Genomic DNA, 25,325 nt, shown 5'->3' on the forward strand with positions numbered 1-25,325 from the left:
ACAGATTTCGTCTTTATTCTCAGACTGGTTGAATGACTGCTTGCTTTGCTCACACGTCTTATTCCATCTTTAATCTTTTATTTGTGGGCTGATTCAAATCCACTCTTGCTGATGTCGGTGCTAATCCTTTACTTTGCTCAATGCAATTGTATTATTATATCCAATTTCTGGGTGACAATGATCATAATGTAAAGGATTTCCATTAAAGTTGGCATGGTAAAGTGGAAGCTCGCTGTGATTGGCAGATGGGTTTGGAACTCCCCTCTTTATTGGTCTATTCCTATTTATTTTATGGTGGCATTACCATGGAAAGCCCCCCCCCCCCCCCATTCTGGTGCCAATATGCTGATAACAACATTGTGTTTTCAACCAGTGAAATAACACCTTTTTTCTCACAAACTGTTAGTGTTCATTTCATCAGCTGTTGTGCAATATGATGCAAACTACAAAAATAGGCCTAATAAAAAGACTTTAATAGACATTTATTGCAGGACAAAAGACAATATAAACCGAAAAAGCCACATTCAAAACAATGTCAACCAATGACAAAGCAACATTTAAGTCAATGGCAACCAATGACAGAACAACATTCAAGACACCTTAAGAAAAATGCATTGGAAGTCACTCTGAATAAGAGCATCTGTTAAATGACTAAAATGTAAGCCAATGGCAACCAATGACAAAGCATCAGGCATCACACATGGGCATAAATATTCAACAAATTTAACTGCACTGGGCCTTTAAGGTGAAAAGAAAGATAATATTTTTTCTATTTTGTTCGCCTATTTTTTTTTTTTTTTTACAGCTTTTGTAACCTGGTTGACAAACTGTGTACAGTGAATCTGCTATAAGGGGACAGTTGACTTAAATGTGAACTGGTGTTGCTGTCACCTAGGTAACTTCCTGAAGGTGGCAGCAAATTAGGAACAACTCCTTTAACTAAATACTAATATTGATATTGCTTTGGGCTGAAAGAAATCCCTTCAGCTCATTGATCTGTTGCTCCCTGTCCTTCATCCAATCCTGTTTTTTCCTACCTGTCTGTTTTCCCTCTCTCCATCCTCTACAGTGACCCATCACCACCTCTGGAAGAACAGTCCCCCATCACTGAGGACCAACCCAAGCCTCTTATCTCTGCTGATGACCAGCCTCCTCCAATCCTCTATTAGTTCAGTACCCTCCTCATCATCTCCATGGCTGTGATTGGTTGATGGGCACAGACACATTTTGACCAGTCAAAGAGTAATGATTCTGTCGGACAAATCCAAACTCATAGGATTGATTGTTTACAAGTACTGCAGGCCAGGTCCTGCACTTCCCTTGTAGTTTTAGCAGGGCCCCTAAGGACTGTTGCTGGGACTCTGGTTTAGCAGGGCCCCTAAGGACTGTTGCTGAAACTCTGGTTTAGCAGGGCCTCTAAGGACTGTTGTTGGGACTCTGGTTTAGCAGGGCCTCTAAGGACTGTTATTGAGCCTCTGGTATAGCAGGGCCTCTAAAGGCTGTTGTTGGGACTCTGGTTTAGCAGGGCTTATGAGTCAACATAATCTGTGCTCATTGAAGCACATCTAGCCTTGCACTGTATTGTCAGTAAAATGTAAAGTATTTTAAAGGAGTACTATGCTGTATGCAGTCAGATGTAAAGTATTTTAAAGGAGTACTATGCTGTATGCAGTCAGATGTCAGAAGCTTTGTACATATCCATGTGTTTAATCATGTAATTGTTTGATCTATTTAAATTTGGAGTATAGCACTAATTAGAATGTCAGCAGAATGGACTGGAGCCTGGGTCCAATTTGCAGTAAATAGTAAATACCTTTCACAGTAACATAGGTTTTAACATTCTATATGTGTAAATGCTTTCCAGTATTACGTTCATATTTATATGACAGAAGGATAGTGAATATACTAATGGCGATAGAACAGAATACCATTATATTGTATAAAACCAATCTGGTTTTATTTTGTACCAGTGAATGAATTGGCTTGTTAGTCTATTCAATTTAAATAAAATACTTGCGCTGTATAAAAAGGAGAATATATGTGGATATACCATGTGTGATCCGTATGTTGTTGCCAGTGTGTTTTCACTGTGTTATGAAAAATAAAGAGCACATTCATTCTCAATCCTGTTGACGTGTGTAATTGTACCAAGAAACACCCATTGTCAACAATGACATATAAAACATTGAAATCATACTAGAGGAAGACTATTCATCAAATCAAATGTATTTATTAATTTGTGCTTTTTCGAAACACCCAGCCTGAAACCTCAGGGAGCAAGCAACAACAGTGTTGAAGCACAGTGGCCAGGAAATTGAGGAACCAGGCTCAGAGGGCTGGCCAGTCCTCTTCTGGCTGTGCCGGATGAACATTTTAAGAGTACAAGTTGTAATAATTAATAAATGCATGTCGGTTGTGTCCAGAGTCTATAAAACCTATTCCAGGTCAGAAGCCTGACCACATGGACAAGGACAGGGACAATTCGTTGGTGGTGGAGGGGGGGTTATCAGACTGGCAGCTGGGGGTTGCCAGGTATCGTCTTGATCTGCAACACAGCCATAAGGACTTTGGACTGTGGCAGCAACAAGTCTTTAGAGCCTGGTATTCGGGAGGTGTGGGCCAAGACCTCATGTCCTCCAAAGTTTTAACGGAGCAAGAGACAAGAACATTTAGAGAGTGCATTCCTTAGGTTTACAAGGATTTCGATTGGAGAAGGAGAACTGACCCTACTCCCCCAGCACAATAATACAGCAGCGTAAGACCTTGGGGCTGAGACGGGGGTCCAGTGACACTGACTGGGCCCAACAGGCAGGTCAATCCACCCAGATTGTCAAGCATCAACCAACCAACCGCACCCACCCTGAAATGAGGGCCGAGTAATGCCAGCAGAGTTCACCCCAATTGCACAATGGGTGCAACAGAGAGACAATAACAACCCAGTGACTCCGCCCCCGAATGGCATTGGAGAGAGAGCATCCCAGTGACTCCGCCCCTGAATGGCATTGGAGAGAGAGCATCCCAGTGACTCCGCCCCTGAATGGCATTGGAGAGAGAGCGTCCCAGAGCCAGACTGCACATAATTATAGACCATACTGAAGAGATGTGTCTTTAGTAGACACTTGAAAGTTTGCACTGAGTCTGCATTTCTAACCTTGATTGGCAGATAATTCCACAGCAGTGGAGCTCTATGAGAGAAAGCCCTAACCTCCAGCTGTTTGTTTAGAGATTCTAGGTTCAATTAGAAGGCCTGCATCTTGCAATCTAAGGTTACGTGTAGGTATGTATGGCAGGATCATTAAAGAAAGGTAAGTAGGAGCAAGTCCATCTATTGCTTTATAGGTTAACAATAAAACCTTAAAATCAGCCCTAACCCAACAGGCAACCAGTGTAAAAAGGCTAGTTCTGGAGTAATGTGTTCAAATGTTTTTGTTCTAGTTAGGATTCTAGCAGCCATGTTCAGCACTAATGGCCTTTATACTGTATATCATAAGACTTTATACTGTATATAATTACAATATTCATACTGTATAGCTTAAGACTTTATTCATACTGGATATAATAAGACTTTATTCATACTGTATGTCATCAGGCTATATTTGTACAATATAGTGTAAGACTATTCATACTGTATGTGAGAGTAAGAATAAATGCATACTGTAAGTCGTAATAAGACTTGATTCATATTGCATGTTGTAAGACATTCATACTCTAAATCATAAGACTTTATCCGTACCGTATGTCAGAGTAAGACTTTATTCTTACTGTATGTGGTAATAAGAGTTTAAGCGTACTGTATGGTGTAAGACTTTTTTCTTACTGTATGTGGTAATAATAGTCTAAGCGTACTGTTTGGCATAAGACTTCATTCTTACTGTATATCATAAGACCTTATTTATAGACTTCAGAGTAAGACTTTACACATACTGCATGTAATATGACATTATTCATAATGCATGTTGTAATAAGATAGAGTATGTCTTATGACTATTCATAATGTATATGATACGACTTTATTCATAAGCTGTCATAAGACTTTAGTCACACTTTATATCATAAGACTTGATTCATACTCTGTTAGAGTAAGACTTTATATATACACTTTATGTCATAATAAGACAATTCATACTGTATGTGATAATAAGACTTTATTCATAAGCTGTCATAAGACTTTATTCATACTTTATAAGACTTTATTCACACTTTATATCATAATACTTGATTCATACTCTATGTTAGAGTAAGACTTTATATATACTTTATGTCATAATAAGACTATTCATACTGTATGTGATAATAATACTTTATTCATACTGTAAATCATAAGACTTTATTCATAAGTTGTCATAAGACTTTATTCATACTGTATGTCATAATAAGGTACAGAAAAAGTAACCATGTGACCAGTGGTTGAGTGTGTGTAGGGTACATTACTGACACGATCCCTAGTCCCGCTCGGTTACATCATGACCAAACCCACTTCGTACCATTAGCATGGCAAGCAGTCTCCCTGAGCCATTATGACAAAGAGTGGAATAACGGCACGAGCAGACTGGGAACCAAGCAATCGTCCCACTACTTAAAGGGCTGTAACAGATGAAATACCATAGTTCCTCATTACTTCTTAAATATAATAATTCCTTTCCCAGATTACTTCCTTAAATAGCATAGTTCCTTTCCCACATTATTTCATTAAATGCATCTCTTTGGCAACAGTAAAACAAACATAAATACCTCTCCTTTTTACCTTCTCCTTCCAGGTAAATTCCAGATATTCTTAAAATTATTTTAATTTTTTTGAGATACAAAAATAGTAGGAACAAACGTCTGTCTAGATGAAGTGATGAACACTATACTAGTATACAATATTAAAGCCTTAGAAAGGCAAACAAAACACACTGACTGCATGGAGAACAGAGTGGATCTTTTAACCACTGAAATAGAATCTATATGATTATACATCTGTCTTGAACCAAATTGTCACTCATGGTTTTTTGTGGGGTCTACCTGTAATATTAGCCTGGCTCCCAGCTCTGATTGTACTGTCTTGCCAACCTATGATCATTAAAGTAGGGAAAAAGGCACAACCAGACCTGATATCCAGCTACAATCATGTCTCTGTAATGCTGAATTCGACGAACAGGATCACCGCACGGTTTTCTACAAGTTACACCCTCAAACAAACCTTTTCCGTTCTTTCTACAACACACATTGTTATCCGTAGTAAAATGTCCACAAGATGAACAGTTTTTCACAATTAAAATCCTGAAACCAACCATGGAATAATGCACAGCGACAAACTTATATAAAATCACCAAGCTCTTGACAGCTGAAGATGAACAACACGTTAACTCTGAACAAGTTCGTAGTTCTCTGGTCTTACAATAGTCTTTTAGGTGTTTAGTCTTCTTCTGTAATGTGTTACCGAAGCCCCTGGAGCCACTAAAAAATAATAGTGTTTTAAAGTTGTATTTTTATGTTTGATATTTAATAAAAGTGATTTTTTTTCATCAAAAGTTTCTAGGAAAATGATATGCTACTGTATGTTTGTGTGTTTGTAAGCGTGTTGTTCTTACATTGCTGTACAGCTTTTCGAATCAGAAATGTCATTCGATCATATTACAAAGAACCTTCACGTCAAGAGTATCAGAAACCACAGGAAGCTGTGTGTTGCTCTCAACACAGTGATAAACAACAGGCTTAACATGGTGATATCAACCAATGTAAGCTAAGCAGAGTATGGTGTGTTTTACCCACACTGTGCTGCAAAGCACATGGATCCAAAGTCGTTAAAAAAGGGAGTACAGCACTTCTTTAAAGTGATTGATATTGCCTTGAAACCGATTGAATGGATTCACACAAAATCTTTTGTCCAGAGAGATATGGAAAAGTGGAGGTGTGTTCCCAAGCTGCGCAGAACCCACCTGAATCTGACCTACAAACACTTGGGATTTCAAAATGTTTTGCAGCTATTAGCTACGACATGAACTTATGACTAGAACCCAGGCCCTGAAAGGGAGGGGCATTATGACTCATAGTGATAGAAGGCAGGGATTGTTGTGATTGGTCAGCTGCTGTACAAAACAGTGGTGGTCGTTATTAGAGGAAAAGTGGAATCAATGCTGCTTGGATCCTGTCCATTAAAACACAGCCAATCCTGGGCAGTACCATTTAGCCTGGTTCCGATGCTTCATTCATTTACTCACTTAGAAGCCTTCGTTTTGTTCAGTAGACCAAACAAAAACATACGTATTGTGATCTTTCATTTATATTTAGATGGTGGCGGACAAAGCAATGTCTCAAAGATAAGTTCTTGGTACCGTCATTTTCCAACACTTCCTGGATGTTTTTTCCTGAAGTCCTCTATGATTGGTGAGTCAGTGGGGTTTTGATATCCATGCCATACGTGTGATCTGTAACATACTTATCTTCCAAGTTAGAAGGTGTAATTTATAGATATTTTTTTCTCCCAAACATACAGTACTAGTGACTGTGTTGTCATGTTATGTCCAAAGTTCCTCTACTGAATTACTGTTTCTTCTCTTCAAACAGTATGTTTAATGCAACCTTATAGTCTTTACCTGTTTTTTTTAATGTACATACTTTTTTGTATTATATATTATCATCATATATTTATTTACATAATCTCTTGATTTACTACTTCCATATCTCTTCTTGTCTTCATTTAAAAAGGGGCCCTAAAGAATAAGAGGCACTGTCTTTTAAGACCTGATGTCCAAAAGCCATAAAGTCATGTTTCGAGGCCCACTCGTCAAGTTCCTGGGTTGTCACAGTTCTGGATTAGTCTCTATCCCCATCCTCACTGCTTCCTGTAAAAAGAGACAGACAGAGACAAAAAGACACCGACTTGTTACAACTTGTTCATAGTATGTTATTTTGTAAAACCCTTACAGTGACTTCTCCTTGTGGTCTGTTAGAATAAACCATCAAACTGGTGCCGTGCAGTTTGCAAATTATTTGTTCTTTTTGAACTAATCTTTATTTTGAGAGTTGAATTTCCATGTGCAGGTTTTGTATAGACAGTCATACTATCACCAACATTTCAACAACATTTCTGTTGATAAGAAACTGTTTGCTGAGGTTTGGGTTAGGTTTAGAACAGGGTTTAGGGTAAGATTTAATAGATATTGAGTTTAAATATTTCTTAGAGTCAGTAGATCATCTCCAAAGCCTCTACAAAAACACTTTAGGAAGCCAGAACCAATATTTCCAATATGCTGACTTTACTGTCAAGTGTTTTTTTGTTAATTTTAACGTAGGGCTGTGGATTTCCACAACATCACCAGCAGGATGCATATGTTGTCCTCCAGCTTAGTGCTTCGACCAAAACCTGTAGGTTTTACTTTCACAGAGAAAAATAGATCAACCCACAGACAGGATTATGAAGACATGTTTCATGTGATAATAGGAAAAAGGTTGCAATAATGAATACAGTTATTTCATTATTGACTGTGATGATTTATAGAATAAAAATGTACACAGCTCTTGCTTAAGTCAAAGACATGAGAACGATTGAGTGATTAGTTCAATTAAATTGTTCCTGGCAGCAGAGTTCTACAACAGAACTGCCAGGATTAATGGACTGCCTTCCATTTAAGGGTATAGACCAACAACTTAAAAAGAAATATCTGCAGGTAGTATTCAAGATGAAAAAGACGTATTGATTTTTGAATGTGATAGACAAAGCTTTATAGATCTTACATACGGAGCCTCTTCAGTTAAAATGATAGAAGGATTGATTTCTTCCATTTGATCGTTTGGTCCAGATTCAAGTTCCACCCAGACCCACCTGGTCCAGATCTAAGCTCCCCCCAGACCCCTTTGGTCCAGATTCAAGTTCCTACAAACCCACCTGGTCCAGATTCAAGTTCCTACAAACCCACCTGGTCCAGATTCAAGCTCCCCCCAGACCCACCTGGTCCTGAGTCCATGTCGGAGTCAGACACATGTGTGATGGAGAAACGTGCTGCGTGGCTGGGGGACACGGTGAAGCGGGAGTACTGCACTGCCGGCTTGGGATCCGGTGTCTTAGAGGATGAAGGCAGGCTGGGAGTGGATGGGGTGCAGGAGGAGGCAGCCATCTTGCATGAGGGAGTGGGGAGGGGCAACAGCGGGAAGTCATCCTCCCACTCATAGCCGCCACCTAGAGAGGGGCAAATGAACCGAAAGGGAAGCTTTTAGGGCTCTAACACAGTATTTGACTTTTAAACCCACTGGCTTTACACTGATTAAGAAATGAAACACTGATTGATTTGACTTATTGTTAGAATGTATCACATTGTGGACCAGACTATTGTACTCACTCTCTTCTGAGATGTTTCCATCTGACGAGTCATCAGAGGTTGGTTGTTTGACCTCTGATCCATGTCTGCTGATCTCACCACCAGGAGGAAAACCACTCTCAGCCAGCTCCTTGGTTGGGCTTTGCTGGAAACAGACAGTATTCTACAGTTTAGACCTGTGGTTACAGACATTTCACTCTGAAATACTTACATAAATGCATACACAGCAGTATTTTGTGTTAAAATTCAAGTAAACCTGGCACTAAATATCTTAATGTATTTCTTCTATCATGTCTGTGAAAAGTTTATGAGAAAAGCATTGAAACAACCACAAAAACCTCCAGCTGTGCTCATACGTTTGCATACCCTGGCAGAAATTGTGAAATGTTTGCATTTTGAAAATATGACTGATCATGCAATTTTTTTTACATTAAATTTTATTTAAGGATAGTGATCATATGAAGCCATTTATTATCACACAGTTGTTTGGCTCCTTTTTAAATCATAATGATAACAGAAATCACCCAAATGGCCCTAATCAAAAGTTTGCATACCCTTGAATGTTTGGCCTTGTTACAGACACACAATGTGAAACACAAGTGAAAGTGGCAATTAAAGGTGAATTTCCCACACCTGTTGTTTTTTAAATTGCAATTAGCATCTCTGTATAAATAGTCAATGAGTTTGTTAGCTCTCATGTGGATGCACTGAGCAGGCTAGATACTGAGCCATGAGGAGCAGAAAAGAACTGTCAAAAGACCTGCGTAACAAGGTAATGGAATAAAAATGGAAAAGGATATAAAAAGATATCCAAAGCCTTGCAAATGTCAGTCAGTACTGTCCAATCACTTATTAAGAAGTGGAAAATTCTGAAATCTCATGATAACAATCCAAGGTCAAGTAGACCAAGAAAGATTTCACCCAAAACTGCCAGAAGAATTGTTCGGGATACAAAGAAAAACCCACAGGTAACCACAGGAGAAATACAGGCTGCTCTGGAAAAAGATGGTGTGGTTGTTTAAAGGAGCACAATACGACGATACTTCAACAGAAATTAGCTGCATGTTCGAGTTGCCAGAAAGAAGCCTTTACTGTGCCAATGCCCCAAAAAAATCACAGTCAAAATATGCCCGACAACACCTTGACACGCCTCACAGCTTCTGGCATACTGTCATTTGGAATGACAAGACCAAAATAGAGCTTTATGGTGGGGGCTCACTGATGTTTTGGGGGGGTCTAAAGGCACAGGGAATCTTGTGAAAATGTATGGCAAGATGAATGCAGCATGTTATCAGAAAATACTGGTAGACAATTTGCATTGTTTTGCACAAAAGCTGCACATGGGACACTCTTGGACATTCAAGTATGACAAGGACCCTAAGCACAAGGCCAAGTTGACCCTCCAATGGTTACAGCAGAAAAAGATGAAGGTTCTGGAGTGGCCATCACAGTCTCCTGACCTTAATATCATCGAGCCACTCTGGGGAGATCTCAAACATGTGATTCATGCAAGACGACCAATATATATATATATATTACCAATTCTCCAAGGTTATGCAAATTTATGAGCACAACTGTAGTACTTTAGTGCCGAAACAGGCATCAGTTCGTTTTCCTTCCTCTGTGACTGACTACTCACCTGGTCAAACAGGTAGACGGTGACATCATCGAAGAAGGACACCACCTTCTTCTTGCGTTCCAGCAGGTCACTGGTGAGCGTCTCTGCAGAGAGCATGGTGGGCATCTTCAGAAGACTCCGAAGGTTATGACCATCGCTACAGTTGCTAAGCACTATGGGTACGGTGTGGTTCTCCTCCTCGCTCTCCTCACTCTGCTCCTCCTGGACGCTGTAGCTCCTCAGCTCTTCATCAGACTCACTGTCATCCGAGTCACCATCTCCGTCCTCCTCGTCCGCCTCCTCCCCGTCTCCAGATGAAACCCGACCCAGAGGCGGAGTCATCGGGGGGAGAGGAGGAGGAGGTGTGGAGGGAGGGGGTGGGGAAGAGGAACAGCGGATATGGCATGAGGGAGTACCGTTGTCTTGGTAACCATCCTCCTTGTCCTGGGTCTTTCCACTAGATGCCTTTTCCAGGACTCCTGCTGATTCTAAGGCTTCGGATGAGTACACCATGTCTCCTTGTTCTGTCTCTTCTTCTTCCTTCTCCTTAATCTCTTCTTCTTCCTCCACCTCTTTGGTACTAGAGCTGGTTTCAATACTGCTGCTCCTCTGGAGTTCTCCCAAGGCCTCCTCCATAGCACCTACCACCTCCGCTGCCCAGTCTCCCAGGGAAGAGGGCTCCTCCTGGGCAGGCCAAACCTCAGATACTGCTTCACCTTCTCCAAAGGGATTGAAGGCTAGATCAAGCCCTGGCTCCAGCTCTTCGTGCCGGGGGGAATCTTCTGTCAGGCAGCCCTCCATCTCTGGATTGTCACTGTCCTTCAGAAGAAGAGCTGAGGTCTTCTGCTTTTCATCGCCATCATCCTCTTCCTCTTCTCCCAACCCTTTCTCCTCTTCTTGCTCCTCTTCTTCCTCTATATACAGTTCTATCTTCTCTATCTGCCTGTCCTCCACTGCCTCTTCTTCCTCATCCCCCCTTGCATTTTCATGATCCTCAACTTTCTCATCGCCCTCATCCCTGGAAAGGCGTTCATTTTCATAGTCAGAGAAGTATGCAGAGTCACGGTAGGGATTTTTCTCACTGATTGGTTCCAGCTTCGTCTCAATGTCTGTGGTCTGGAAGGCCGTTAGCTCCACATCATCATCAAGGGTAGGTTCATCGTCATCTTCTGGGGCGGTCACCTCTGCCTCCTCTCCCCCCTCCTCCCCCTCCTCATCCAGACTGTTGTCCAGGATTGACTCCCCCAACGGTTGGGTGAACGTATCTGGATCCCTTGGCTCATTGTGAGGCTCCTTGGGGATAAACTCTGGGCTTTCGTTGTTCTCCGTGTCATACCCACTGTCCATGGCCTTGGGGGAGGAGCTAGATGGGTGGGAAGAGCTGGAGGCGGGGCTGAACGCCTCACAGCTGGTACCTACCACTGCAGGAAGATCCATGGAGTCCATGGAATCGGGGTTTCCCACCTGCTGCTGTAGGGACGTGACGGGACGACTCAGAGACGGAGAGGCCGTAATCTCTCCGACTGACACCTCATCAGCAAAGATCCCAGAGGTCACGTCAGTGATGTCATCGTCTTCGTCATCGTCGGTGCAGCAGTCTGAGATGTCTACTAGACTGATGCTAGAGCAGTGGTCTTTGTCCAGGCCGCTGTCAAATGTCTGGCTCAGCTCTGACTCAGGCTCCACCAGGGGAACGAGGCCACCCAGCGGAGTGGTCGTACCCCGATCCTGGGGTTTAGGGTCTGTGAGGACCCCCTTGTCTTCGGTACCGACTTCTTGCTTGTAGTCTCTGGAAGGGGTCTGATCCATGGTGACGTCAACATACTGCTCAGCGTGGTCCTGAGGGTTGGTGTTATTCTTGTGTGTCAAGGTTGATTTGGATACCGCAGGCCCTCCCGGTGCTGGTGACAGATCCACACCCTCCTCGTCCTGATTGGGTATCTTCACCAGCTGGTCCCCGTAGTCCTCCCGGGCGTAGTTCCACACCACCAAGCCTGTGAGGGGGTCGACAAAATGAGAGTGGCAGCACTCGATCTCCCCCTCCCTCTTCTCTCCATCCTCTTCCTCTCTGTCATGGCACAGATAGATGTAGGCATTGCAAGCTTCCTCTGAGGGCACCAAGGTGTGAAGCTTCCCCATGGCTAGACAGCCGGTGTCTTTAACTGGACATGGCCTAGTCTCCAGGTAGTCGATAGGTTTGGCCACACCTGGGCCCGAGTGGAAGGTCTCAGGCCAGGAGTCCTCTATGTCGATGGTGGGCATGGTGTAGTGGAAGTCTGCATAGGCATCCTGCTGTTGTCTGCAACCAGCCTGTCTACTCCGGCCAAGGCTCAAACCCAAACCCAGACCGGTGCTGTTAACGGAGTGGCTGGACGGTTTAGTGGGCCAGGTGTTACAAGCGCTGCTCCTCTCTAAGAATATATCGTCTTCCTCGTCTGAGTCACTGTCCCGGTGACTGATGAAGAGGGCCTCTTCCGATGCCATGGTGATGCTGACTGAGTGGCCTGGCATGGTCTTCCTCAGAGAACCCATCATGTCATAGTAGCCACCTGTGACACTGCTTGGCCCGAGGACGGACCCTGATCCCTGGGCTGGTTCCAGGTAAGGGTCCCCTGCATCAAAAGGAGGAACACCACCCTGGGGAGGGCCGCTGATGGACGCAGGTATCCCCAGAGGGTTCTCCAGTTCCCCCAGGGCCTGACGGAGGCTCCTGGAACCCCAGCTCTCCTGGTGGGGCTCAGGGGCTGAGTGTTCCCGCCCCATAATGTAATGCCGGTGGTGGTCCAAACCCAGACCCCTGTGGTGACCGATGCCCAGGGGAGGGGAGTGCTCATAGTAGTACCCCCCATCCCTGTCCTTGTAGGAGACGTAGTGGCCGGTCTCCCAGGGTCTCAGGGGGCTGGACTCAGAGACCTGCCCCAGAAGAGGCTCCATGGTCAGGGAGATGGTCGGGCTGCCGTCTGGGTCGGAGTCATATGCTCCACCGCCCCTGGCCTTGTGGATGTCTGCTGACCAGTAGGAGTCTACGGGCTTGGAGTGGGCCTGGCCCGTTCCCATCATGCAGTCCCCTGAGTCAGCGCTGCCCGTCAGGAAGCTTCCGTTGCTGCCTTGGTAGTCCGGGCTGTAGGAGCACATGGTGTAGTCCAGGTCCATGTTGACGTGACAGTCGGCACCTGGCTCCTCGATGCGGATATAGTACTCCGAGTTCACAGAGGGACTGTGGGCGCTGAGCACTGGCACCACGCCTACCCCAGAGCCGTGCAGCGCCTTGGGCTTGTAGTAGGAAGGGGACACCCCCAGTGTGAGACCCTCCAGCTCCACCGCCCCACAGCCCCCCATCATGCCCCCGGGCCCAGGGGGGTAGTACAGTTCCTGGCAGTGGTGGTTGACAGCCCCCAGGGCGCCGCTGGAGGACGAGGCCGCGTGGTGGTACGGCTGCTCCACCCCCGCCTTCTCCCACCTGTACTCAAAGTTTAGACCGTGGCTGGTCTCTGTCACAGTCAGGACATCGTCTCCTGATTCGCTGTGGTATCCGTCACAACCTGAGAACTGTTCCAGCAGTGGGAAAGAGGAAGAAGAGCAGGAGGATGGTCGGTCTGTAGATGGAAACAGAGAGACAGAGGCAGATTTAATGTCATACACCTAGAGAGCTGAATAACCAATGTGACCCTGAAAACTGTGATGTGACATTGCTCTCGTTTGTATGAGCAGCAGAAAAACACACAGTGTATGGGACCCCCCCCCCACACAGTATATGAGACTCCCCCCACACACACACAGTGTATGAGACTCCCCCCCACACACACACAGTATATGAGACCCCCCCCCACACACACACAGTGTATGAAACCCCCCCCACACACACACAGTGTATGAAACCCCCCCCCCACACACAGTATATGAGACCCCCCCCCCACACACACACAGTGTATGAAACCCCCCCCACACACACAGTATATGAGACCCCCCCCCACACACACACAGTGTATGAAACCCCCCCCACACACACACACAGTGTATGAAACCCCCCCCCCACACACAGTATATGAGACCCCCCCCCCACACACACACAGTGTATGAAACCCCCCCCACACACACAGTATATGAGACCCCCCCCCCACACACACACAGTGTATGAAACCCCCCCCACACACATAGTGTATGAGACCCCCCCCCCCACAGAGCCGGATGTTGTCAAATGTCCCGTACCGACGGCCAAGGTCCTACGGTGGAGGCTGCTGGTTGGGCCGGCACGGGGGAGGGGACGCAGGGAGTCCCAGCGCCTCTCAAAGTCCTCCTCCGCCTTGCTGACTCCTTTGGCACACAGGAAACTCAGTAACATGTGGACCTCCTCAGAGGTGGGCCTCTGGTCTGGTTGGAGCCAGCAGAACTGCATCACCTCGTACCTGGTGACACAACAAGCAATGTAGTGTATTAGATAGGGGCCAGGGTGAGCCAATGTAGTGTATTAGATAGGGGTCAGGGTGGTCCAATGTAGTGTATTAGATAGGGGCCAGGGTGGTCCAATGTAGTGTATTAGATAGGGGCCAGGGTGGTCCAATGTAGTGTATTAGATAGGGGCCAGGGTGGTCCAATGTAGTGTATTAGATAGGGGTCAGGGTGGTCCAATGTAGTGTATTAGATAGGGGTCAGGGTGGTCCAATGTAGTGTATTAGATAGGGGTCAGGGTGGTCCAATGTAGTGTATTAGATAGGGGCCAGGGTGGTCCAATGTAGTGTATTAGATAGGGGTCAGGGTGGTCCAATGTAGTGTATTAGATAGGGGCCAGGGTGAGCCAATGTAGTGTATTAGATAGGGGTCAGGGTGGTCCAATGTAGTGTATTAGATAGGGGTCAGGGTGGTCCAATGTAGTGTATTAGATAGGGGCCAGGGTGAGCCAATGTAGTGTATTAGATAGGGGTCAGGGTGGTCCAATGTAGTGTATTAGATAGGGGTCAGGGTGGTCCAATGTAGTGTATTAGATAGGGGCCAGGGTGAGCCAATGTAGTGTATTAGATAGGGGTCAGGGTGGTCCAATGTAGTGTATTAGATAGGGGTCAGGGTGGTCCAATGTAGTGTATTAGATAGGGGCCAGGGTGAGCCAATGTAGTGTATTAGATAGGGGCCAGGGTGAGCCAATGTAGTGTATTAGATAGGGGTCAGGGTGGTCCAATGTAGTGTATTAGATAGGGGTCAGGGTGGTCCAATGTAGTGTATTAGATAGGGGTCAGGGTGGTCCAATGTAGTGTATTAGATAGGGGCCAGGGTGAGCCAATGTAGTGTATTAGATAGGGGTCAGGGTGGTCCAATGTAGTGTATTAGATAGGGGTCAGGGTGGTCCAATGTAGTGTATTAGATAGGGGCCAGGGTGGTCCAATGTAGTGTATTAGATAGGGGCCAGGGTGAGCCAATGTAGTGTATTAGATAGGGGTCAGGGTGGTCCAATGTAGTGTATTAGATAGGGGTCAGGGTGAGCCAATGTAGTGTATTAGATAGGGGTCAGGGTGGTCCAATGTAGTGTATTAGATAGGGGCCAGGGTGGTCCAATGTAGTGTATTAGATAGGGGCCAGGGTGGTCCAATGTAGTGTATTAGATAGGGGTCAGGGTGAGCCAATGTAGTGCACTAGATAGGGGTCAGGGTGAGCCAATGTAGTGCACTAGATAGGGGTCAGGGTGAGCCAATGTAGTGCACTAGATAGGGGTCAGGGTGAGCCAATGTAGTGCACTAGATAGGGGTCAGGGTGGTCCAATGTAGTGCACTAGATAGGGGTCAGGGTGGTCCAATGTAGTGCACTAGATAGGGGTCAGGGTGGTCCAATGTAGTGCACTAGATAGGGGATAGGGAACCATTTGGAAGGGAATGAGGGAGGACCATTTCATCCTATGAGATGGGATTAACTGCCTTCTGTATCTGAGATGATTTTGGATTTTACATTTTAGTTTGTTGTTTTATGTATCCTATCAGTCAAAGACACTGTGTTCCCCGCTACGTGTCCTCCTCATGACATACCAGATCCTATGCACTTAACCGGGAATAGAGAGCAGTTTGGGACACTGAAAACCGCTGGCAATGTGGGTCTGAACCAGCCATCTGAAGGAGGTGTTGGACCAGTGCAGATCAAGATCCCCAGTGGGCTTATGAGTTGTGAGAAATGAACCACCCTGACCCCTGTGTGTGTGTGTGTGTGTGTGTGTGTGTGTGTGTGTGTGTGTGTGTGTGTGTGCGTGTGCGTGTGCGTGTGCGTGTGTGTGTGCGTGTATGGTAATTTTATCGATCAGAACTATTTACGAAGGAAGTACAGAGACGAAATACTCTCGGCACAATTAACAGTTTATTAATTATTTGCAAATAAGAGAGACGCGTCAAACGCTTACCAACATAAACGTCCGAGGAGTCTCTAACTCAATCAACAGTACATATCACATACAAAAAGGGGTGTGGTAAGTTGTTGCCCATCTGTCTTGTGTAACATTTACCCAAAGGGCGGGCTGTCCCCCCACCTTATCCTTAACTCCTGAGGAGACACAATGTCTGGATAATCAACAGAGACACTAAAGGGTTATACAGATTTACTGATTTACGAGTAACCATCTAATCCACTGGTGCCGGTCAAGGATGCTGGTCAAGGATGCCCCCCTAGGCAAACACCAGACCCCTCTCTGCATCTTTAACTAGTAACTCATTCATACATGTATAGGATGACCAAGAATACATCAGTTCAAGAATTTCCACAACAGTGTGAGTGTGTGTGTATTAACGTGAATGTGCATGTGTGTGTGTGCATGATTGTGTGTGTGTGAGCATGTGTGTGTGTGTGTGTGTGAGCATGTGTGTGTGTGTATGTACGTGTGTGTGAGCGTGTGTGTGTTAATGTGCGTGTGCATGTGTATGTGTGTGTGTGTGAGCATGTTTGTAAGTGCGTGTGCATGATTGTGTGTGTGTGTGTGTGTGACTGACCAGCGTTCAGCTAGGGGTGTTTTGAGCAGAGGTTTGGGTAGTCTGAGCTGCTGTTCCTTCACAGCGTAGATCAGGACCTGTCTGTCAGAATAGTGTTGATACGGTTGGTTCCCCATCTCAAACAGCTCCCAGATGGTGACCCCCAGCGACCTGACAGGACAGATCACAGAAACACACTGATCACCATGGAAACATCACAGCAATCATTTATATATTTGGGACAAAAGACACTGGACAATTACCATCCCTGATCTTATCACAAAAGACGTTAAACAAAAACCAAAAACTGTACTCCATACAGAATCCCCCCCGTCCCTCCACCCCATCCCCGTCCCTCCGCCCCCTTCCCCGTTCCTCCGCCCCCATCCCCACGCCCCCGTCCCTCCGCCCCCTTCCCCGTTCCTCCGCCCCCATCCCCACGCCCCCGTCCCTCCGCCCCCTTCCCCGTTCCTCCGCCCCCATCCCCACGCCCCCGTCCCTCCGCCCCCATCCCTCCGCCCCTGCCCCCATCCCTCCACCCTGTCCCTCCGCCCCCATCCCTCCGCCCCTGCCCCCATCCCTCCACCCTGTCCCTCCGCCCCCATCCCTCCGCCCCCTTCCCCGTTCTTCCGCCCCCATCCCCACGCCCCCCGTCCCTCCGCCCCCATCCCTCCGCCCCTGCCCCCATCCCTCCACCCTGTCCCTCCGCCCCCATCCCTCCGCCCCTGCCCCCATCCCTCCACCCTGTCCCTCCGCCCCCATCCCTCCGCCCCCTTCCCCGTTCTTCCGCCCCCATCCCCACGCCCCCGTCCCTCCGCCCCCATCCCTCCGCCCCTGCCCCCATCCCTCCACCCTGTCCCTCCGCCCCCATCCCTCCGCCCCTGCCCCCATCCCTCCACCCTGTCCCTCCGCCCCCATCCCTCCGCCCCCTTCCCCGTTCTTCCTCCCCCATCCCCACGCCCCCGTCCCTCCGCCCCCATCCCTCCGCCCCTGCCCCCATCCCTCCACCCTGTCCTTCTGCCCCCATCCCTCCACCCTGTCCCTCCGCCCCCTTCCCCGTCCCTCCGCCCCCATCCCTCCGCCCACGCCCCGTTCCTCCACCCCCTGATTACCAGACATTGCTCTGTTGGTTCTGGTTCTCCACCAGGATGTTGCCATGGGCCTCGTCAATGAGTTCTGGAGCGATCCAGCGCAGGGGGACAGACATCTGGTCCGATGTCACGAAGTAGTCATCTTTGTACTTGTTCTGTGACAAACCATAGTCTCCAATTTTCACGGTGAGGTCAGAGGTTAGCAGGCAGTTTCTCAAGGCCAGGTCACTACAGGGCAAACAGGATAATAATAATGGCATTTATATGTATATACATATATGTGTGTGTATATATATGTGTGTGTGTAAATATATATGTGTGTGTGTATATACATGTGTGTGTTTATATACAGTGGATATAAAACGTCTACACACCCCTGTTAAAATGTCAGGTTTTTTGATGTAAAAGAATGAGACAAAGATAAATCATGTCAGAACTTTTTCCACTTTTAATGTGACCTATAATGTGAACAATTCAATTGAAAAACAAGCTGAAATCTTCGAGGGGGGAAAATGTAAAATAAAAACCTCACAATAACCTGGTTGCATAAGTGTGCACACCCTCTTATAACTGGGGATGTGGCTGTGTTCAGAATTAACCAATCACATTCTAACTCATATTCAATAGAAGTCATTACACACCTGCCATCATTTAAAGTGACTCTGATTAATCACAAATAAAGTTCAGCTGTTCTAATAGGATTTTCCTGACATTTTCTTAGTTGCATCTCAGAGCAAAAGCCATTGTCCGCAGAGAGCTTCCAAAGCATCAGAGGGATCTCATTGTTGAAAGTTATCAGACAGGAGAAGGGTACAAAATAATTTCCAAACTTTAGATATAAGACAGTCCTAATCAAGTGGAGAAAATATGGCACAACAGAGACATTACCAAGAACTGGACATCCCTCCAAAATGTATGAAAAGATGAGAAGAAAACTGGTCAGGGAGGCTTCCAAGAGGCCTAAAGCAACATTAAAGGAACTGCAGGAATTTCTGGCAAGTACTGGCTGTGACCTACATGTGACAACAATCTCCCGTATTTTTCATATGAATGGGCTATGGGGTAGGGTGGCAAGACAGAAGCCTTTTCTTACAGAGAACAACATCCAAGCCTGGCTGAAGTTTGCAAAAAGAAACATCAAGTCCCCCAAAAGCACATGGGAAAATGTGTTATGGTCTGAACTTTTTGGCCATAATTCCAAAAGGTATGTTTGGGGCTCTTTTTCTTCAGCTGGAACCGGGGCCTTAGTCAGGGTGGAGGGAAATATGAACAGTTCCAAATACCTGGCAATTTTGGCACAAAACCTTCAGACGTCCGTTAGAAAGCTGAAGTTGAAGAGGAAGTTCACCTTTCAGCACGACAATGACTCAAAGCACACATCCAAATCCACAAAAGCATGGCTTCACCAGACGAACATTAACGTTTTGGAATGGCCCAGCCAGAGCCCAGACCTGAATCAAATTGAACATCTGTGGGATTATTTGAAGAGGACAGTGAACAGGAGATGTCCTCGCAATCTGACAGATTTGGAGTGCTTTTGCAAAAAACAGTCGGCAAATATTGCCACTTCAAGATGTGCCATATATTGACGTGGCTATATTTATTGACTCCTACCTAAAAAACTGAATGCTGTAATATGAGCAAAAAGTGCTTCAACAAAGTATTAGTTTATGGGTGTGCACACTTATGCAACCAGGTTATTGTGATTATAAAATTTTTCCCCCTCAAAGATTTCAGTTTGTTTTTCAATTGAATTGTTCACATTATAGGTCACATTAAAGGTGGAAAAAGTCCTGACATGATTTCACCCTGTTCTTGTAGACTTTTGATATTCACTGTATATATATATATATATACTGTGTGTGTGTGTGTGTGTGTGTGTGTATATATATATATATATATATATATATATATATATATATATATATATGTACAGCGCCAGAAAAAATTAAGAGACCACTACACCTTTTTTTTCCTTTCCAAAAAGGTTGAAAAGGAAAGTTTTGAGTGAGGAACAGAAGCGTTCAATTTGCAGTGGTCTCTTAATTTGAACCCTTCTGTTCCTCACTTAGAACGTTCCTTTTCAAAAATAAGAGACCACTGCATCTTTTTCTTTCCTTTCCAATATAGTCTAAAAGGAAGGTTTTGAGTGAGGAACAGAAGGGTTAAAATTAAGAGACCACTGAAAATTGAACGCTTCGGTTCCTCACTCAAAACCTTCCTTTTCAACTTTTTTAGAAAGGAAAGAAAAAGGTGCAGTGGTCTCTTAATTTTTTCTGGTGCTGTATATATGTGCGTGTGTGTATATATATATATATATATATATCTGTGTGTATAAATACAGATGTATGCAACTTATAAGCAAGATATACATGCACACATTTCATTTCAGTTGAGCGAACCTGGGAATCTAACCCACATTCTTGGCAAAGCAGGCACCATCTTTCACCAAACCCCCCAAACAGGATCATATGTACACACATCATAAACTTGGTGACATAACAGAAGTTATCATCTTGATATAGTTTGACATTTTCTTCTAGACAAACTGGATTTTAAGTAAATAAATGTACATTTAAATTTCAGTCGTTTAGGAGTCACACTGATCCAGAACAACTACAATAAACAATAAAGGATTAATGCTTTGGTCACGGCCACTAAAAGCAGATATTCCAACCAGTAGTAATAAATATTCTACCACTAGTTGCTGAATATAAAAGTACATACTCTACCACAAGTTGCTGTGAATATTTAATTATTTTATCCCAATTCTTTGAAAGCGAGTGTGTTGATTAACCAGGATGTTAGCCTGACCAATGCCAAGGGGTGGCAAAGACTGTCAGACTCACAGATGCATCATGGGATAGAATCAAAGGAGCCTTGGCACTAGGGAAGATGAGATTATCTGATACATAATCAAATAGCTTTCTGATGATTTTTACAGCAGTAGGAATTAATATTCTGTCACAAGTACATTACAGATCAAAGCAGACAAACAACCAATCAAATCAATGGATCTTGAGGTGGGCATTCTGGGCAGTGTAGAGAGGACACCTCCTGCAACAAAATCACTGATGCTGGAGTCTATCTACAGACACTCAGGCAGCATCAGGATGTTGTTTCAGGAAAGAACCAGTGGCAACCAGGAAAAGGAGCCAAGCGATTGAAGAACCAGGACTCTGGGAGACAGCCATCAACCCAAGTCGTAACACGTTTTCTCCAGAACTTTGTCCTGAGAGTGAGACTACGATTTGATGTTTGGAAACTGGTGATTACTGATCTACATGAAAACAATGCCTATAAGTCTGGACTGTCTATATGTAGTGAGAACTTTAACAAGTCAATATTTATTTTTATTTTATTTTACCAAAATAAAGTGTTTTTTTCCCCAAAATAATAAACAAACAGTGATAGTGGCTGATGGGAACGACACTATGGCGTTCTGTTTGCGACAGTTACCTGTGTATAAAGTTGTGTTTGTGCAGATGCAGGAGTCCTGAGGCGATTTCACATGCCATCCTCTGAAGGATCAGGGGTTCAGGGGTTACAGTGTCTGCGGCCCGACAGCTCCGCAGGTAACCTTTTACATCACCCTGGCGACATGGAGGACATATGGACGATAGGGTCAAGGGTCAAATTCATTTAAATTCTAGCGAATTCAGAAAATGAAATGGCCTGCAAATCGATCTTCCCTAAAGAAGCCATCCTGATGACTCCCTCAGCCTGTAATATAACATCTGTCCACTGGGGGGCAGTCAAATGCATCCAAATATAATCTACTGGTTCACCCTCTTCAGTACATACAAAGAAGTGTTATAGATTTGACTCCACTGACCAGATATCATTGGATTTACTATGTTTTTCTTGAATTACTTTTTCTTGGCTATTCATTCTACATTGTGTTTTTTGTGGGGGTTTGTACCCTTTCCTATTTAATGGAAAGCACCTTTGAATGCATTTTATTTTTAGAAATACAAATAGAGAGAGAGAGAGAGAGATGGAGAAAGAGCGAGAGAGAGAGGGAGAGAGAGAGGGAGAGAGAAATAAGGGGGAGATGGAGAGGGAGGGAAGGAGGGAAGCAGTTACAGTGTAGTTAACGGCTCCATTCTAATGCAACACGCATCACCAGAAAGCAACACAGACGGTTGTCACGCCATCTGGTGTCGGACAAAGGTCTCGTCCACGATGAGTGCCGGTGTGTCAGACATACACAGCCTGTAGAAAAGTGGAGCAGAACCTCAGCCAGTCCTGGACTGACTGCAGCACCCTGCAGGTCTACCGCAGTGCCGTGACACTGATAGTCTGTAACTCACCAGGGGGCAGAACTCCACCACCAGCAGGTACGGGGTGACTTCGGCGCACTGGGCCAGGCACTGCAGGAGGGCCGGGTGCTGGAGGACCCTGGGGGCAGAGAGCGGAAGCTCACAAACATCGTCAGATCCACTGATGTCATGGAATCTGACCTCCAATCAAGTCGGCGGTCAGAGTCATACAAACGACGGACGCAATTGCATTGTTGAAACTGAATGAATGGGAGGTTTCGTCATTTAGGCCCAAGTGAGGATTTAAAAGCATAAAATGGAAGTGGAGTCGGAGACAGAAACCTTGACAAAGATGAGAAACGGAGAGAAAGAAAGACAGCAAGAGAGAGGAAAAATAGCAGGACAGTGTGAGAGAGGGAGACAGACTCACCGGTATGGTTGAGCCTCCTCCAGGAAGCGTATCTGGTCCTGGACACTAGCACTGGCCTTCAGCTCCTTTACCACCACCTGGCTGGTACTCAGGCCCGCATTCACCTCCGCCAGGAGAACCTAGGAGTGGAGAGAGAGACAGAGGTGGGGAGGAATGGAAGACACAGTCATACAGAGAGACAGACAGGAAGACACAGAGACAGACAGAACAACAGACAGAGACAGACAGACAGAACGACAGACACAGACAGTAGACAGAGACAGACAGTAGACAGACAGAACGACAGATACAGACAGTAGACACAGAGACAGACAGAGACAGACAGAGACAGACAGAGACAGACAGAGACAGACAGAGACAGTCATGGGACATGCAGGTTGACACAGACCAACAGGAGAAAGACCAGAGGAGACATAAAGACACACCAGACGGCGTAAATAGAGAGGAACGCATGCAGTTACAGAGACACACACACACACACATGAATGGACATACCCAGCCAAAGTACACAAGTGTGGAAAAGGTGTGTGTGTGTGTGTGTATGAGTGTGAGAAAGAACAGAACCGACAAAGAGAGAGAAAGAGAGGGAGGAAGAGAACGAGAGAATGACAATTATCAGTTATCTAATTGTCATAGTAGCTTTTAAATATATAATTAACAACCCTAACCAATTCCCAGTGATATATTACTGTGTTAGTATTTCTGTAAAGTGTAACAAATTGAAATATTTGTTTCAGACTTAAAAATCATTACTACGAACAGTGAAATTAAGAACATTTAGGTGAAACATTTAGGTGCTGTCTAAAGACAATGTGTTAAGGTACTGTATAAAGACAACATGTTAAGGTGCTGTATAAAGATATTCCTTCCAGGGCCTTCTACCTCTCCCTGTACCCAGCAGACAGACAGATACCTAAGACATGGGCATAATTCCAGTATTACCATAACTCAGGTTAACCCAACACACAGACTGATGGGACTTTTCCTCCAGTTCCTTCTCATATCTCTGTAGTCTCCAGTGGAATAGTGACTGAGAACACGAGCAGAGGGCGGAGTGTTCTTACCTTTCCGAACCAGCCATCACCAATCTCCTTCAAGTACAGAAGACTGTGGCGACAGAGGTCTGTGGATTTCAGGAGTTGCACTGGGGAGATGGAATGAAGACAGATCATTATAGAAAGACAGTGGTCATGAAGTGATTCCAAGGCTCTGTCATTAAACAGAAACATAATGTGACCCGACACACACCAGCATGGTGGACACAAACGACAGCATCTTAAGTCATCCATCCTGCAGTGGGTCAAGTCTCCTCCAGAACCCAAACCTTGCAGTGTTGACTTCATACAACGCAAAAACTGCATTAAAAGCCATGGTGCAAAAATAGGTTTCCCGTAGTGTGCCTTTGGTTTCTCAGAAGGAGACCGGGACACCACAGAATGAGCCTGAATGGTCTTCTCCTCTGACTTTACATCTATACCCAGTAACACTGGTGACCTGCCTCTGTCCTGGAAACACCAGCCTAACTAAACCCATCCAAAAGAGACCCGGGTGACTGAGACGCTACTACTCTGTCCTTCACTCCCTCTCGCTCTTTCTCTCTGTCTCTCTCTCTGTCAATCCCTCCATCTCTCCAACCCTCCCTCCCCCAGGAATGACCGATGACACTCACATTCCCTGGTCCGGAGGGAGACAGGAAGATCTTTGTGTCAGTGCCACCCCAGGCCTCAGCAGCCACACAGACCCCTCCCTGTGTGAGGGTCCTGTCTGACGCCCCTGCCCTGTGATGTTCCAGAGGACGCTCATTCCTCTGGTCGTGGGTAAGCTGGCTCACTCAGGCCGACTTGGGCCGGGGAGAATCACAGCCATTGTCTCGGTCATAACAGTGGGTGTGAATGGTACCAGGAAGAACCCAACAGTCAGACACTGGTCCTATTATCTGGCAGCTGTGTGACAACATGGTGAACTGGGCATCTTAGACTAGTAACGCCATTTTGATTCCTCCGTCTCCCTCTCACTCGTGAAATGGCTTCTTTAATATCTTGGAATTTAATCGTCTCAAAACGCGGAACTTAAAGCTTCTTCCGGAGCTTCCCAGTTGACACAGCGGTTTAAGAATTTGTTTCGTATCACCAAACGGACCACCCCATTAAAGACTTGGAAAGGTCAAACTGCAATCTAGTGCCTCCCTCAGGTGTCCCGAAGGCATGCCAAGCTAACTGAGGCCTGTCGGCTGAGTGTGCATGAGCCCAAAATCACATCGACACCCCCAGAGTTCCCTGTTAGAAGAGTATCTTGATAAAAACTGAATGACGAGCCGAGGATGCTTAAAAGGAAGGCTTGCAATGGTTTTTAATTCGTCCAAATCTGGGAGTTTTTGATATGAGGCACAATATTCATTTAGATATTATGCAGCTGGAGATGGGGAAAAAGGGGGTACCTTGTCCACTCTGGTCTTGGGAGCCTACTGGAAGTTGTGCGCTTCGCATGACTTGGTTATAGTCCAGTCAGACCTGATTCAACTATAAGATGTGGGGGACTGAGTTGGAACAAAGGCCTTCATACTCTGTGGGTCTCCGTGCCCAGGATAAAATAACCTAACTCATCAGACTGCTGAAGGCCACAATCAGACCATGGATATAGATGGTTGTTCCCATAGTAACAACAAGTAAATGCCCAAATAAAGTTG

At 45.4% G+C, this 25,325-nt stretch overlaps 2 protein-coding genes across 12 annotated transcripts in view; one reads left to right on the forward strand and one right to left on the reverse strand.

Annotated features, from left to right (window-relative positions):
- Positions 1–2,124, forward strand: part of baiap2b (BAR/IMD domain containing adaptor protein 2b) — a 73,085-nt gene extending 70,961 nt beyond the window's left edge. For 9 of the 11 annotated variants that reach the window (XM_034292670.1, XM_029120319.2, XM_034292672.1 and 6 more), the window contains one exon: positions 1,070–2,124. In XM_034292670.1, the coding sequence (XP_034148561.1) occupies positions 1,070–1,169 (100 nt within the window). In that variant the 3' untranslated portion in view covers positions 1,170–2,124. The remainder of the gene's footprint in view (positions 1–1,069) is intronic. The other 2 variants (XR_004575803.1, XM_029120322.2) reach the window with 2 other exon arrangements.
- Positions 2,125–4,166: 2,042 nt separating this feature from the next.
- aatkb (apoptosis-associated tyrosine kinase b) overlaps positions 4,167–25,325 on the reverse strand; it is a 63,956-nt gene continuing 42,797 nt past the window's right edge. Inside the window, exons 4-14 of the mRNA XM_029120425.2 lie at positions 23,704–23,783; positions 22,640–22,758; positions 22,261–22,348; positions 21,407–21,540; positions 17,969–18,175; positions 16,878–17,027; positions 14,128–14,324; positions 9,940–13,514; positions 8,322–8,445; positions 7,934–8,161; positions 4,167–6,827 (exon numbers count right to left, since the gene is read on the reverse strand). Of these exons, the coding sequence (XP_028976258.2) occupies positions 6,799–6,827; positions 7,934–8,161; positions 8,322–8,445; positions 9,940–13,514; positions 14,128–14,324; positions 16,878–17,027; positions 17,969–18,175; positions 21,407–21,540; positions 22,261–22,348; positions 22,640–22,758; positions 23,704–23,783 (4,931 nt within the window). The 3' untranslated portion in view covers positions 4,167–6,798. The remainder of the gene's footprint in view (positions 6,828–7,933; positions 8,162–8,321; positions 8,446–9,939; positions 13,515–14,127; positions 14,325–16,877; positions 17,028–17,968; positions 18,176–21,406; positions 21,541–22,260; positions 22,349–22,639; positions 22,759–23,703; positions 23,784–25,325) is intronic.

This window comes from Esox lucius, chromosome 6 (assembly GCF_011004845.1).
Source record: "Esox lucius isolate fEsoLuc1 chromosome 6, fEsoLuc1.pri, whole genome shotgun sequence".
NCBI classification, from domain to species: Eukaryota; Metazoa; Chordata; class Actinopteri; order Esociformes; family Esocidae; genus Esox; species Esox lucius.